Source organism: Amblyomma mixtum, chromosome 2 (assembly GCF_055824585.1).
Source record: "Amblyomma mixtum isolate Tamu chromosome 2, ASM5582458v1, whole genome shotgun sequence".
NCBI lineage: Eukaryota > Metazoa > Arthropoda > Arachnida > Ixodida > Ixodidae > Amblyomma > Amblyomma mixtum.
The window spans coordinates 265,620,032-265,636,672 of NC_143013.1; the positions used below are offsets into that span (position 1 = coordinate 265,620,032).

General features: G+C 44.8%; 1 protein-coding gene across 17 annotated transcripts in view; it reads left to right on the forward strand.

Annotated features, from left to right (window-relative positions):
* LOC149363870 (uncharacterized) overlaps positions 1–16,641 on the forward strand; it is a 234,178-nt gene that overhangs the window by 204,398 nt on the left and 13,139 nt on the right. For 10 of the 17 annotated variants that reach the window (XM_089573838.1, XM_089573836.1, XM_089573845.1 and 7 more), the window contains 8 exons: positions 203–463; positions 1,688–1,744; positions 2,311–2,503; positions 4,887–5,203; positions 8,034–8,120; positions 9,424–9,757; positions 12,215–13,260; positions 14,442–14,666. In XM_089573838.1, coding sequence (XP_089429964.1) covers positions 203–463; positions 1,688–1,744; positions 2,311–2,503; positions 4,887–5,203; positions 8,034–8,120; positions 9,424–9,757; positions 12,215–13,260; positions 14,442–14,666 — 2,520 coding nt within the window. The remainder of the gene's footprint in view (positions 1–202; positions 464–1,687; positions 1,745–2,310; positions 2,504–4,886; positions 5,204–8,033; positions 8,121–9,423; positions 9,758–12,214; positions 13,261–14,441; positions 14,667–16,641) is intronic. The other 7 variants (XM_089573848.1, XM_089573844.1, XM_089573850.1 and 4 more) reach the window with 7 other exon arrangements.

The following is a 16,641-nucleotide window of genomic DNA, read 5'->3' on the forward strand; positions in this document are numbered from 1 at the left end:
GTGATTTCATTGACACTGAGGCGGACTTTTCTGCACAGCTGCGAACATTTTTTGCCGTAGGCTCTTTGATGTCACACTGAGAAAGGTTCCATGGTGTTCGAGTGGTGGTTTGTGTAGCAGACACATGATGGTTTAGATGGCCGCCCCAGAGAGAATCAAGTAGCATTCCATTTTATTTGGTTCCTCTGTGCTTGCTGCTCAGGGGGTGACCATCAGCAGTGCGCCAACCCTGGTGACCACCAACTGCCACATGATGGGGACTGCTGGCAAGACCTGTCTCCCTTCGGGCCAGATGATCCCCAAGGGCACCACTGTCATGGGCCATGGTGGCTACCAGCTGCCATCGACCAGCACGAGCCAGCAGACGCTCGTCATTAACCCGCTGGGGCTCATCTCTGGGCCGAGCATCCTCCCCACTCAGGCGGCTGCCAAGCAGATGGATGCCAACAAGGCGAAGCCTTTTGTAAGTTGGCCCTGCTTTGATCAAGACCGTTTGACTTTGTTGATAAGTCAGCTGATTTTTATTGTTGCTGTTTTGTAGGTATATAATCTTATGCAGGTAGGACTCCAGAATTCAGTTAAGAGTTTAGATAGACGCTCACCAACTATGTGTGAGAGTTGTTGCAGCAAACTGGTATCCAGGATGAGGGTTGGTTTTATGGGCCGCTCTTAGAAATGATGGTTGGCATTTAGAAATGCTGTTTTGCTATGTGTAATTTCAGAGTGTGTGTAGTTTGCACTGTGTGTTATGTCTTGAACTTTGTTTCGTAAAAAAATAGAAACATGGGTGCTGATGCAAAAATTTTCTGGGTTGAGATGATGTGCTTGACCCATCTTTCTTAGATCCACTCTTGTCTAAGGATGGCACGAGAACGATGCATAGAAAATGACTGATGATTGATCAGTGCATTAATCAGTTCTCTTTTTATGGTTCTTGTCACGCTACTACAGTCTGTGTCGGACTTGTGTTGAGCGCTTGAGCAGCGCACTGCTCTGCTATGATCTACAAACATTATTTGCACAGAAGTTTAGCTGCATAGACCTACAAGCTCTACAAGCCAGGTCGATGCGAAAAGTTTACCCGAAAACCATGGACTGCCATCTAATTTAGATTTCTATTGATTGGTGCACACTGACTGAGTGGTCTACACAAACTTGTCACAGGCTACACCTAAGCTCATAAAGGTTGAACTCCAAAATTCAAGTACAAGTTTTGGCATATGTTTGAATCTTTAATTTGAAAAGAATCGCTTGCACCTCAGGGAACTTGTGTTTAGTGACGATTACTGCCATGTGTTGCTCATCGAAGTCTTCAGGGCTCCAAGTGTCATCAGTTTGGGGTAGCTTCGAAACTGGCTTCATGTGTCATGCATCTTCTGCTATGTGGTCCTCTTGTGGAGCCTAGCTGCAAATGTGTTACGCAGCAAATTAGACCAGTTGCTATGTCAGAAAAGACCGATACACTTACTGACACTCAGCAGGATTCATGCCGTGTATGCGCGCATGCTTTATTGCATTTGTAGATGAATGTTGTTGGCATTCTGGCTTGTTGATTTGTTATTGTGCCCTTATTGAAACTGCCCCTTGCTCATGTACGTGTCTCTGTTTTGTTATACCTTCCTCTCTGGTTTTACCTGCTCGTACATGTTTTCCACTGTGTTTGTTCCTCTTTCCCCTGTGTCTCCAGATGGTAAAGCATGCTTCCTTGATGTCCCAGAAGGTCCCCCCTACCTCTTACGCTCAGGTTAGCCCTTAGTGCCTTTTGTTTTTTTCTCCCTTCTGTCTCTGCCCCCGTTTTGCTTCTTTCTCCCCAACCTTCTCTGCCACATAGTTACTCCATGTGCCTGTACAGCTTCAGTTTTATAGCCTATGTTGTTTCATAGTGAATAACTGACCTGAGTGAAACTTTGGGGGAAGTTAGAGTTACTTGGGAGGAAGTAATTTTTCTGGTGTTTGTATTTTAATGCAGTCTATTTGCATTTCAGTAACTGAGCTAGTGTAGGTTCATGCATGTTTGATGATTGCCAAATGAAAGATTAGCAGTGCCATTTTCATTGTCAGAACAAATGTAAAAGTGGCCTTTTTACGCAGCGCAGTGCTAATCTTTTTTTCCGAATAAAACCAAAAAGCACTGTGTACCTAGGTAGAGGAAATGATATGCCCCCTTCTCTTGTTTGATGTTTCTGGTGGTAAAGCTCCCCATATTTGTTGAAGCATTCGGCGTCCTTCCTGTTGAACTGTGGCTGATTATTATAATTTAAAGCTACCCAGCGCTCAATTAATCTGGAGATTGGTTCATGGCTGCCGCAGGTGATGAGTCAGCAGACGCCACTGCAGCCAAAGTCGCCACTCATGGCCAACACTGTGAATGCCCAGGGGTCGGGACAGATGGCCACTGCTCAAGTGATCAACACCAACCAGTTCAAGCAACTCTCACAGAACAACCCGCAGATCATATCCAGCCAGCAGCCGACAACAGTCATCAGCCAGGCCCAGCTTCTAGGTCAGTCATTGTTTTTTTATGCTGATATAGACATTTTTATGACTGAGAAAAAAAGAAAATAGTCATGCTAGTACTTAGCATCCACCATGCTCTATTGCGTATCAGTTTGTCTCTCCAAGATGGGAAATTATGAAGAGCGTAGTAGCTGCCGCAGTGGCTGAGTGGTTCGGGTGCTTGGCTGCTGACCCGAAAGACACGGGTTCGGTCCCAGCCGCAGTGGTCGAATTTCGATGGAGGCGAAATTCTAGAGGCCCGTGTACTGTGCGTTGTCAGTGCACGTTAAAGAACCCCTGGTGGTCGAAATTTCCGGAGCCCTTCACTAAGGCATCCCTTATAGCCTGAGTCGCTTTGGGACGTTAAACCCCAATAAACCAATAAACCTAAAGAGTGTAGTGGTCCACAAGTCTGGAATAGTTTCTGGACTTCAGTCATCTTTATTCTTTTTGAACAGTTTTTGGGAAGCGTCAATTTTTAAAGAATTTTTCCTCCGCAAGCTTTAATTTACATGCCACATGGTGTTTCACGTTGTCCCAGGACAACTTTAGTAATTACCACTTTTTGTGCAACAAAATTTTTGGATTAAAGGTTAAGCTTTGTCTTTTCTCATCTAGATAAGTTAACCCTCGCTCATAGATTTTTCACATTTTTTGCTGAGACACTGCACTGCCGTTACCATCAAGTAAACTGTGGCACCTTATAGTGAAAAACCTGTGCTTTATCCATTCTTCTTCACCACTGCATAATCTGGTTTCTGTGATGTGAGAGTGCAAGCAGTTTTTTAATTACTTGTTTCTTTTTAGCACAGCTGCCTTATGGGATTGTGTAAATGCTGTGATGCACTCACTGCCAAAAGAATTAATGAAGGAAGGCAGAAAGCAGGAATCATACCCATATGTTTACAGAATTCGTGATTATATTAATTTGTTTTAATATTAATTTGTGGAGGCTAACAAAGAGGGTTCAGCTTAAGTTAAGTACAACGCAGTGAACTATGAAAAGAAAAATGATAGGTGTAACGTTAAGAGATCAGAAGTGGGCGGAGTGTGTGAGGGAACAAACGTGGTCTGATGACATTCTAGTCGAAATCAAGAGGAAGAAATGGGCTTGGGCAGCGCATGTAATGCGAAGGCAAGATAACCACTGGTCCTAAGGGTAACGGAGTGGATTCCAAGAGAAGGCAAACGTAGCAGGGGACGGCAGAAAGTTAGGTTGGCGGATGAGATTAAGAAGTTTACGGGGATACGGGGGCTGCAACTGGCAAAGGACAGGGTTAATTGGAGAGACATGGGAGAGGCCTTTGCCCTGCAGTGGGCATAGTCAGGCTGATGGTGATGATGAACGCTGAGTATATTTCTTTTGAGAACCTTTCTCTGAACTGTGAGCGTATCCCTGCGAGGTCTGTCAACCGGTATGCTATTCTCATTGTATTGAAAGTTTTTGTTGCAGCATTCAGACACCATTCGCAAAAGCAAATGCAGACTGAGCTTATGTGATCAGATGCACATGGCATACTGTGATGACATCTACTGGTGAGCTTTTATGCAGTCAGCCATTATGCCTGATGTTGCATTTTTGCAAAAATGATGATATTGAAGATATTGCCAAAACTGATCTCTTGAGAATGTAGACCTAGCCGTCGCACGACCTAGCACCACTCCAAAATGGCAGATTGGTAGGTGGTAATAAGGGAGTAATTACTCATTGACGTCCACCCGAGCGCAGCCATACGGCCACAAAGGTAAAAATTCGTCCTGGTCCGGGGTTCGAACCCGGGACCACCGCTACACCAGAGCAGTCGCTCTACCAATTTAGCTAACCGGGACGGCAAGCTTATGGTAGGGCGAGAGCGAATTGATCTATAACTCGAAGTGGGAACAGCGTTGACCAAATATTTTTAGGGGAATCCCCCAAGGTGGAGTAGATTTGTAATAAGGGAGTAATTACTCATTGACGTCCACCCGAGCGCAGCCATACTGCCACAAAGGAAAGCTATACAGCTTTCACACTACGAACTACGAGTTCGTAGCTTTCACACTACGAACTCTTTAACTACGAAGTTTGTGTGAAAGCTGTATAGCTTTCCTTTGTGGCCGTATGGCTGCGCTCGGGTGGACGTCAATGAGTAATTACTCCCTTATTACAAATCTACTCCACCTTGGGGGATTCCCCTAAAAATATTTGGTCATTGCTAGGTGGTTTGGTGCATTTTCTTAAAGTGAAAGGTGAGACAAAGAACACGAGACTGAGGACACTGCGAGCACACAAGAAATACTGGACTGTCAAAGTGTGCTGACTCTAAACAACGCTACCCATTAATTACGCTCAGGATTTGCTGTCTTCTGATTCTTCTTCCTGCTCCTCATCACAAACCTTATGTGCTCAGATATGTTGTGTGCAGGCTCGCTGCAGGCGCTGAACGCCACTTTCCCGCACGGCATCACGTGGGCACAGCCCGGACAGCTGCAGAGCCCGACACTGCTCCAGAACCCCATCTACATCAGGAGTCAGCAGTCGGACGTGTTCCTCCAGCCGGGACCCCAGCAGGCACTGCACGCACTGCCTGTGGCCGCCCAACCCGCCGTGGCTCAGGCCCCGCCCCAGGCCCCGCCTCAGGCCCAACAGCAGCCAACCGTGGCCCTGGCTGCTGCCCCTGCCCAGCAGCCACAGCCAATCCAGCAGCAGCCGCCCAAACCTAAACAGGTGCGGATGTTGCGGATGAAAACGCGTGACCTCGAAACAACCTTTCACAAACCGCATCAAAAAATGGCACTTAAGGGGGGACACTGGTCTTGAAAAAAAAATTTTTATTAATGAAGTCACAGTTACAAAATCTTCAGGGAATATGTATTTTTGTGTGCTGATTCTAAATATGTCATTTAATTTCATGTAAAACAATTCCTTGAGCACATATGCACTTTTTATGCTAGTATTTTGCGAAGAGTTTTGAAGAAAATTTGCTGCGGGAAACTCGCTGAAATGTATGCCATTGGGTTCTCTTGACACCAAGGAATACAATAAGGGTGAAGTTGTCTTCCTGCCTATCATAGAACTTAAGTTATAGAGTTTTGAAGTTGTCGCTTCAGAAATGAGAAGGAAAGTGTGTATTCCTGTGTGTGAAGTGGCAGCTTCAGTACCCTATTACTCAAGTTCTATGATAGGCAGGAAGACAACTTCACCCTTATTGTATTCCTTGGTGTCAAGAGAACCCAATGGCATACATTTCAGCGAGTTTCCCGCAGCAAACTTTCTTCAAAACTCTCCGCAAAATACTAGCATAAAAAGTGCATATGTGCTCAAGGAATTGTTTTACATGAAATTAAATGACATATCTAAAATCAGTGCACAAAAATACATGTGCCCTGAAAATTTCATAACTATGACTAAATTAATAAAATTTTCTTTTCAAGACCAGGGTTCCCCCTTAACATCATTGCTTTTATGGCTGATACGTGTGTCTGGCAATGTTGCAGCAGCTTTCTGCAAGTGTGTGCTGTAAGAGTTCAGGTTTTTACTGGACCATCTTGCTCTAGTTTTTGAACTATAGAGATCTCATGGTGGTCCTGAAGTACCTTTTATTCTAGTTTTACGGATAAGAATAAGTTTAAGATGATTTGTGCAGAGTCATCAGTCGAAAATTACTTCTCAGCACCAACTTCTTCGCTGCCTCTTTCTCTGCTCTCATAAGCCTTTCTGCCCACTGCACTGGCAGCTACATGTCTGGGCCTACACTGCAAGGCACTCACAATGCTTCGCCCAATAACTGCACTTTGTGCAGTGGACTTGCATAAATTTGAACTTGTTTAATCTGAACAACCAGATTAGTCCAATTGATGGTTTCGTCCTGTCGCCACTCAGCATCAAATCTGTTAAAGAAACTCCTGTGAGTTATGAAGCAATATTCAATAGTCTTGCAAGGGAACAGCAGTTCACGATTGGTAACGAGGTGCTGGAAATGGCAAGGGAATAACGTCTACTTAGGACATGTAGTGACCGCTGATCCAGATCATGAGAGGGAAATAACTAGAAGGATGGGGTGGAGCACATATGACAGGTTCTCTCAGATCATGAATGGCAGTTTACCAATGTCCCTCAAGAGAAAAGTATACAACAGCTGTGTCTTATTGGTACTCACCTATGGGGCAGAAACGTGGAGGCTAATGAAAAGGCTTCAGCTTAAGGACAACAGTGTGCTCTGTAAAGAAAAATGGTAGGTGTAACGTTAAGAGACCAGAAGTGGGCAGAGTGGGTGAGGGAACAGACGTGGGTTGATGACATCCTAGTCGAAATCAAGAGGAAGAAATGGGCTTGAATAACTAGCTTGAAATTGTTTGTAGCGATGGCGAAATTCTACAGCTGTGTTTCAAATGGAAATTTTGCCATTTGGAGTTGTTCCCAGTAAGAGGTATTTATCTGGGTAATGCTTCGCATTTCCAGTGTTGTCTGCTGCTTTTCTGGAGAATAGGTGACATTACCACAAGTGCATATCCGCGACATGGGAATCCTGTGCAACCATGCGCTTGCTGTCCTTACTTGGTGATGTAAGCTTTCGACCCCGCAGTGGTGTCTGGTTTTTAGAGCTCGAGGTGGGGGCCTTTCACACATGGGCAGGTTGCTTCTAATTCAGCAAGTACTAGAGAAAATGGAATGATTTTGTTTCACTTGGGAGCATGGCATTGGTAACTCGTCACTAAATCACGTGGCATGTAGGGATTAACGGTGCAGTCTATACCATAGCTGCCAATCCAGAGCTAAACATATGAATAGTTATAATTCATTACTACAATCAAGGCCTGTTGTGTGGTCATCGCCATCATTGTTGTCTTTCTTGGTGCAATGCTTGAGGTTTTACTTACTCCCAAGACTTATGCACTGTTTGCCAACAGGATTGTCATATGCCAACAGGATTTGCTGGCATAACCCTAATAAACTGATGGCCAAGTGTACTGGTCTTGGAAACGAGGGGTTTGTAGCTTAATTCTCAGCTTGATCAGTGGTACAGTGCTCTCTTTGGTCTGTTATGGGTGGCAGACAGTGGGAAAGCTGCGTTCAGACGAGGCTGCGTGAGAACTATGAGATTCTGAGAGAACTACCCAGACCGCAGGAATGTATAGATTCTGCGAGAGCTCTTGCTGAGACCGGGCTAATCCTGCCTACCAGCATGTCATGCTTATAAAAAAAACTAGTACTAATCAGTGGTCAGTGACAGTAATGGAGTGGATTCCAAGGGAAAGTAAGTCAGCAGGGGTTGGCAGAGGATCAGTTGGGCAGATGAGATCAGGACGTTTGTTGGGTAGGTTGGCCGCAGCTGGCACAGGATAGGGCTTATTTAAAGGTCAGTGGGAGAGTCCTTTTTTCTGCAGTGGAGTGTTTGTCCTGCAGTGGATGCCAGTGGGCTGATGATGATGATGACAGTCTTAAGAAATGCGTTTGACACTGAACAACACGTGTGTCTTTCTTAGTGGCAGCTTCTCAAGAAGACGTGGTGCCGCCGTCTGTGTTCTTGACCTGCCTATGTATACCGCCCAACCAGGTGCGCCCAGCCAGTTCAGTTGCCACTCAGACTGCCACGTCAACTGCTGTGACTGTCAACTCTCATGTTCTTCCGGCACGAACTCAGGTGTGCACATCAGTCATTTTTATGAACAGCCACTCTGATTGCGTTTGTCCTTGTTAAAAGTTGTGCAACTGTCAATAATGTCCTGCTTATCAAAGGAATCAATTTTTATAACTTATAGTGAATTCTCTGTTTAAGGAAACACAACTATACAGATTTTGCAGTTTCAGGATTATACAAGCAGAAGACATAGAGCCAAGTGCTGCCTGCTCAGTTTGAAGAGATCTCGCATTTAATAAAACTACTTTTTCAGCTGTATTTCTTTTTGTTGCCCTCAAGCATTTGCTGAGACCATGATGACAGAGTCAAGATGAATTAACCTTGATTAAAATGTTTCATGAATCAGTTCATGAATAAAAAAAGTGTTTTGGCTTCTTTTTTTTGGCACAGAACAATTGGCCTCTTTATTTCATTTTTATTTCATAGTGAAAGATGCATCCAACTTTCACACTGGCAGGCATATATTATTTGCGGAGTTACTATGCGTAAAATTTTGTGGATCATAATGTGGTTGTAAGTGCATTCAGTCTGTTTTTAAGAGAAGCTAATAAGTTTTTGGTTGGAACAGCTGAAACTGGGCCAAGTTTCGTAGATGTCATACATGGTGCAACTGAAAGGGCTGCTGAAATGTAATGGCAAGATGAAATGCAATGACAACAAATTTAACAAACTAGAGCACATGATATTGTGTGAGTGAATGGCATAATTTGTGCTTTGATCATGGATTTCGTACTTATTACATGTTAAAAATGTCTAAATATAATACAATGTACAATATAATACAGTATTGTACAGACACACTTTATGCAACATATAAAGTGTGATTACTTGCATCTATATTTGTGTTTAAGTATAAAGCTACAGTACATAAAGTGTTTTTGTATTTCACTTTTAATTGCTCTTTCCTAGCTGCTTGAAATGTTGCCTGTGTATAAAAAACTTTTTTCTCCATTCCTGCACTTTAGCTTTATTTTTGCATTTTTTATACGTAGCTGCACATGATCATTGAAGCGTATAGTTTACTCTAATTAATTCTAACTCACCTAATTTTTCTGGTTTATTTGAACCGGCACTTTGCTCCAGTCAGCATCAAATGCAGTAAGAAGCTCTCCTTTTTATAAACTTGACGTAATTCAAACAAATTTTTGGCTCTTGAGTTCTAATTGCAGAGAGTTGGCTGTACATATTTCGTGAATAGTAGTAGCGTTTGCTAAATGCTCCGCGTCTCGCTGGCAAGCATTGTCGTCAGTTGAAGTGTTCGCTTTGAGTCCAACCAACACGTGACACTTCTTTTCATTTTTCGCAGCAGGCCAAGCCACGGATCAGGGCACAGACGAACCGCACCTCGCCAGGTCCCGGGCAGCAGCAGAACATGATCCACACGCAGACGGCAAACACACAGACGCAGACCTTTGCCGTTCCCTCTCCACAGCAGCAGACAACAGCCCAACAGTCACCACAGCAGTCACCTCAGCAGCATCACCACCAGCATCACCAGCATGCCCATCCTCATCAGCACACCGCCCAATTCCAACAGCAGATCCACCAGCAGATGCATCAGCAACACCAGCAGCAGCAGCAACAGCATCAGCAGCAACAGCATCAGCAGCAACAGCATCAGCAACAGCAGCAACAGAAAGGTATGAAGGATAAAGTTATACCCCCAACAGGGGACTGATGATTGATAAATGTTGTGGGGAAATGAAAAGGGTTTTCCCTCCCTTGGATGGTGGGATTTGGCATAATATTGTTACGTGGCGGCCAGCAGAAGAATGAGGCGTGGTGAACCATGAACGAGAGATGATTTAATGGCCGCTGGCCTAGCGCGAGCGCTCCGTCCCGCGCCACTGCCAGCTTCGTCTTCGTCACACTACCCGGGGCCTCCGAGCGATCGTCCCAATCGGTGACGAACAGACGGCGAAATGGCGATGGTCTTGAGTGGGGGGTTGAACAGTATGTAGAAGATGGTGCAGTGCTGGCCGCCACGATGAGACAGATGAGAGAATGAGTCCCGGTCCACGAAGCATCCGGGCCGTAGGGTGCCAGGAGCTGACGGCCGAGGCCCTTGGACGCACCGAACGGCAGGGGCAGGGGGGCGGTGTCCTCATGTGTGGGCAGGGTCTTGGGTCGTTCGGGTCTTGGGTCTTGTGGGTCTTGGGTCGGTTGTGTCTTGGGTCGTCGTGTCTTGTGCTCCGGGCGGGGGACGGGGCACAGGCTTCGTCTTCGTCACAATATTACTGATTAAAAAAGGTGTCTTAATTGCATCATACTCCGTGAAACTCTAGTTTGCAGAGAAAGTTTGCTACGAATAGCGTGTATCAACAAAGTATGCACACCTACATTGCCTCCATCACTGATGACAGTCAATTAGATAACCATGTCTAACCACTTTATGTAACCCTGTTCTTGTGCTCATTTCTTTATGTTTGCCCTCCCTCCTTTCTATAATGCTCTGGTGATTGAAAGAAAGTGAATGAAGTGAAGTATGACTTGCACATCAATGAGTTTACAGGAACAAGTTTCTCCTGGACATTCAACGGGAACTGAAGCCAGTGTCTCTGTTGTTAGCTTGTGGCTTGTCACCGTGTTTGTGGGAGTGAAAATAAAACTGTCATTCTCTAGTGTGTACTACTGAAATGAGGGGATGAGGAGAGGAAATGAGGAGAGGAAATGAGGGACCTAAGCTCATAGTAACTATGAGCTTAGGTCACTTTCCGTGCTTTCTGGAGACTTTTGCCCCCATAGCACGTAACTTAGCTTTTGTTAAATGCGTTGTGGCTTTACTTTGAAAAGTGTTTATGTAGTAGTATTAGCATCTGCATTCTCTGTGAAGAAAAGTTATGCTGGAACAGGGTGCTGCCTTTGAAATGGAGTAGAAGCAGTTCTCATAGCCTGGTAGCATGCGTCGGTGCATTTGTGTGCGTGCATGTGTAAAAACATGAAAGCTTGTACACGCTAGTGCAACGTGATGGTTGTATTGCTTGGCAAAGGATTATAGAATGTAATCCTGCCGCTGGGACTGCATTTGTTTTCAATTTTTCGCTTTCGCCAGAGTGCAGCTACTATTGGGTTTATCATCCTCTTTTTCAACATTAGAACACCAAAAAATAAACAAGTTTCTGCAGATAGAAAAATTAATTGTAGACACTTTTTCACAACATTTTTGATGCAACCATCGCTGAATCAAGTGCTTTGCACACTAGGCCTGCTATTTCGCTGAAAAAGCAATGGTCCTTGAAGGTCGGTTCCTTTGAGTTGTGTAGGCATGCGTGCACTTGTGCGCGTGATAGCTTACAGTTGTCCTTCCTGTCAATCGGAGCAACTTTTATGTTAGGTGCTTTTTAGTTGGAGTGAATTATGTTGTTAACTGCTGTACATTAGCTTGCAAGCTCTGAAAATACCATAATGTATTGTTTTCTATATGTTGATCCAAGTCATAATGCTTTTTCGTTATTGTTCTTACCTGATTGCTATCCTCTATTGCTCACTTCCCGTGCTGTTTCAAGCTACAATCATATGCTGTGCTTTCCACACAAGGTGTACAATACTGAAAGTAAAATTTACTTTGACAGATTTTGAATGCACACATGTAATGAGGAAGTAAGGTCCACCCATCCTGGCTCTATAGTAGTAGTCTATTGCAGATTGATAAAGAGTGTTGTCCATCCAAGTGGTAACCAGTTTGAAACCGTTTTACAAGCTAGGCTTGTAAAAGCTAGCCATTTTACATGCAAAGCAACTTGTGCATGTGTGTCAACAGGCTTCTGGCTCGAATTCGTAGGACAATTTTTTCTGCATGGGAGGTTTAATGCTGGAGTTTTTTGGCTACAAAAATAAAGTGTGTTAGCCCTCGTGACATAGACTCACTGAAAGTTTGCTGTGCAGTTAACACTATAAAAAGTCTTTGCAAGTTGCAATGCTCATTGAGCTTAACTTGTAATACTGCTTTTGACTGGTTACTGATTGGTCATTTTTTTATGCCACAGAGCATGACAATGAGGTTTAGCACATCAATATTCACTCTTCAGCTTAGTGGCCTTCAACATCAAACGATGACTGAGCTCTTGGTGACATTTTTTTTTTCTTTCTGCTTACAGCTGATGCAGCTAACCAGACAACAGTTGCCCAGCAACAGCAGGCTCAAGCCCAAGCCCAGGCACAGGCTCAGCAGCAGGCACAGGCTCAGCAGCAGGCTCAGGCTCAGCAGCAGGCTCAGGCTCAGCAGCAGGCTCAGGCTCAGCAGCAGGCTCAGGCTCAGCAACAGGCACAGCAACAGCAAGTGCAGCAGGTGCAGCAAACTCAGCAGCAGCAGCATGCACCACAACTCTCACAGCATGCACCTCAGCAGCAGCAACCACACCACCATCACCACCACCACCATCACCAGCACCCTCCTATCCAGCCACGCATCCTTCCCGAAATGAAGAGCACGTCCACTCAGAGCACAGTGAAGACGTCCACCATGGTGAACATTGAGCCAAAACCACCTGCCATCCAGCCCAGCTTAGCTCAGAGCCACCAGCAGCAGCAAGCTCAGACTGCAGCAACCATGGTGAACCACGCAACACCTGGGCACGCCGCTACCACCGTCCAGAATGCAACGCCCGTTCACACCACACAAAGCCACTCGGCAGTCGGGCATACTGCAGCCAACCATCACACTGTGGCCAGTCACTCAAATCTGAATCACGTGGCGACACCCACCAGTCATGCGGCATCACCGAGCCACCCGACGGCCAATATCACGGTGACACCAAACCACTCTGCTTCCAATCACATCAGCCTGCCCAGCTCAACGGGACATGCAATCACCAGCCATTCAGGGCTGGGCCACCCTGCCGTGAGCCACGTGACATCCACCCACGTGTCCGGAGCGCCACACACGACAATGACGCACACCTCAAGCAGCACGCATCCGACCATGGTTCACGCACCGATGGGGAGCCACATTGCGGCTTCTCATGTGCCGGCACCTCATCTGGCCAACCACCACTTGGCCGGTAATGCTGTGTCTGGTGGGCTGAGTGTTGGCAGCCACGTAGCCATTGCACCCCACCAGAAGGCGACTGTGGGGGTTCCATCTCCTCCGGTCGCAGCACCACCACCAACGGCTGTCAAGGGGTCAGCAGAGGACAAGGTGGAGGTGGGTAGTATGCAAAATGACGGGCTATATAATAGTATGACAGGCAGTATAAGGAACAATGGGAACACTGTCAAGTGCGCCTATACCATTTGGTTACTCAATTCTAATCCCAATGAGGCTACTGTCATTGACAGTTGAGCTTCTATAAGCTAGAAATACAAAGGAAAGGAAATACAGCAAAAGAGTTAAAGGGACACTGAGGAGAAATTGAAGTTGACTTGCATCGACAGAATACCAGCTCCTGATTACAAAAACGCCATTCATACTGACAACAAAGCTCTTGTAACGTTGAAAAGAGCAAGAATCAAAATACAGGTATCGCCGCCACAGGCCAAACTCGCAAGTACAAGCTTCGTGACGTCATAGGACAAAACAGTGTTGCTAGAACCAATAGTTCTAGCAACACTAGGACACGAGAAGCCACGAATCACTGAGACGCAGCAAATGCGTGCGCAAATCTTGACGTCGCCAGATGGCGCCACGTACCTGACAGCTACGCGCGCTCCTGCAGCACCGGGACCAATCAGCTCCTGCTCACAGCGGTATACGGGCTCCCGGTATTCCGCTAATGGTAACAAGGTACACGGTATGCTAAAGGTGTCTATTTGCGAGAACTTCGTTGACGACTTCGAGAACGGGATCCATTGTAACGCTGGCAAAACGCCGGTGCAAATGTAAACGAAGCGACGGCCGCAATAGCCGATAGATGCCTTCAACGTGCGGCTGACGGTAGCTTTCTTTTTGGCTGCTGCTGGGCCACACTGCTGGCTGCCAGAAATCATGGAGTCTGCGTTACGTCATGTTTCACGTCACTTAGTCCTGTGTCGTCATAGGATAATCCCAAGTTTGAATCAGAGCGGTGGGAAAAACTTTTTCAACTTCGAATCCAAATTTCTTAGAAATGCATCTTTCGCTGCCGGCCAAGTGGCAACAAAGCCATGACATGCCGAACTATCGGATTTTGCTGTAAAAAAAATATTAATAGAGCTATCCTCAGTGTCCCTTTAACTTTTGTGCTAGCTGGTAGTCTGCCATCATATTCATCTCATCTCATCATTTCATTTGTACTTCGTAGTGAAATATGCATCCAACTTTCACACTGGTGGACATACACTGCAGTCATGTCATACTATGCCGCTCATGGATTTCGCGAACCTTCCTCCCTCCCTTTTTGCTGGCAGGTCTCTGCACCTCCGGAAGCAGCCATGCCATACGACAAGCAGGGTGGAGAGAGTGGCCAGAAGCCCGAGGCCATGACCAACGGTGGTGCAGTGACTCCGCAGATGACAATGCTGACTGCATCAGAGCCTGTTCGCCAAATCTCCCAGAAACCGGTGGTCAAGCCCAATGTTCTGACGCATGTCATCGAAGGTTACATCATTCAGGAGGGACCTGAGCCATTTCCAGTGAGGGCTTTTTTTGTTGTTGTTCTTTTTTTGTGCGTGTGCATGCATGCATATATACACACCACCATACCTGAACATGACACCCACTTACTGCATGCCAGCAGAAGAAACTCCTCGTCAGCAGTGCTATTGCCATAACACAGTCTCGGCACCATGCTTTCAGTTATGCATTACTCATTAGCATACACCTGAGCGCAGCCGTACAGCTACAAAGGAAAACTATACAGGTTTCTTGAAAACTGCAATTTTTGAAGTTTTCAAGACAGCTGTATAGCTTTCTGTTCTATCCATATATGTGCACTCCGATGGATGCTAATGAGTAATTACTTCTTCAGTTGAAAAGGGCTTCAGCTTAAGGGGGGACACTGGTCTTAGACCTATTTTCCTTATTTTTAGTCCAATCCTAATGAAACTATACCACCTTGCTCAGTTTTAAATGCTGGTTTCGAGAATTAAATTACCTTTCTCATAAATTAGTCGGTTCCCAAGATAATCAATTTTAATTAATCATTCATTCGTGCCTTGGTGCAAAAAAAACTGCTCAATGAAAAAAAATTTTTAATCTATGGCTGCGTAGTATGGTGAGTAAAGAGTGCAATAATCAAAACTTTTTTTTCCATTTTACCCCCATTAGTAATTTTACAACACTTGGAATATGAATGTTTAGGGTGTGAATGTAATGCACCGATAAACTATGCGAAGTTATAAATTTTTGAAGTGCGATTGAACAAATCTGTTTTGATTATTGCACACACTGTGCCTTCAGCTTTCCTTAGCAAACAATTTTACATCTCTGTCTGTCCTAGATGCTGAGATATCGACATACTAAGACAGCCAGATGTCCAAAATTTTCATGCCATTAAATTGCCTGCTCCTGCATAAATTCAGGCCATATGATGATCTCAATTTAATATTATGCTCAAAATGCTGATTTCTTGAAGGGAAAAATTGGCACAGCTGGAAAATAATTACGTGTAGATTCCACAAATGTCATTTTTATAAAATCAATTTTTTCGTCATTTTTTGCTCTCAAAGACCAGTGTCCCCCCTTAAGGACGCGAATTCAGTCCCGACCACAGTGGCTGTGTTTCGATGGAGGTGAAATGCAAAAAGCACCCATGTGCTATGCGATGTCAGCGCATGTTAAAGAACCCCGTGTGGTCTGATTTAATCCGGAGTCCTTCATTATGGCATCCCTCATAGCTAGGCGTTGGACTTCTCAGTTTTTATTTTTCGAAAATTCGACGGACTTTTTTCGGTGTCTATTGCAGATCGCCACTTCCTTTTTTTTTTTTCAGTGAATATTATTTGCTACGTACAAATTTTCAGCTTTCGGTGTCTTTACATGCAGTGGAAAAATATACTTAATGAAGTGATGTCCCCAAGCCAGTGATAAAAAATCTGAATAGGCGCTACGCTAGCCAGTAGCGCTTTGAATAGGTGACCATGCTATATTAGACCTCCTTCTCATTATTTGTATGAGTTGTTCTTGAAAAATAGCGAGTGAAACAATTTTGAAATGGCAAAAAAACTTGTTACTGAAACTGGGTTGTACGATCAAATGTGCTCGATAAACAAAACTTGCGTACCTGCACTGAATGGCTAAACTGACAACTTTAAGCAGTTGCCCAACATTTTCTCATTTAACAAGTGCGGGATGAGTGATGTCCATGATGTCGTAAATACATGGTAGCCAGTAAAAATCAACCTAATTGAGGTAACAGGATGGGCAACTTAAAAATTCGTTTTCTGCTGAAAGAAGATGCTACATGGCTTTCAAAAAGTGCTGAACAACCCTGCCTATTTTGGTTGCTGTCCCTTCCTGTTTAGCATTCACATTAAAAAATAAGAATGCACGCTCGCAGTTCCTAAAAAAAAAAAAATGCTCAGAGTCAGTCAGTAAGGACTTGCTTGCTGCCTGCTATAGACTGTTAACATACTGTAGCATATGTAGCCTGCTTTAGGTGGCTACAAT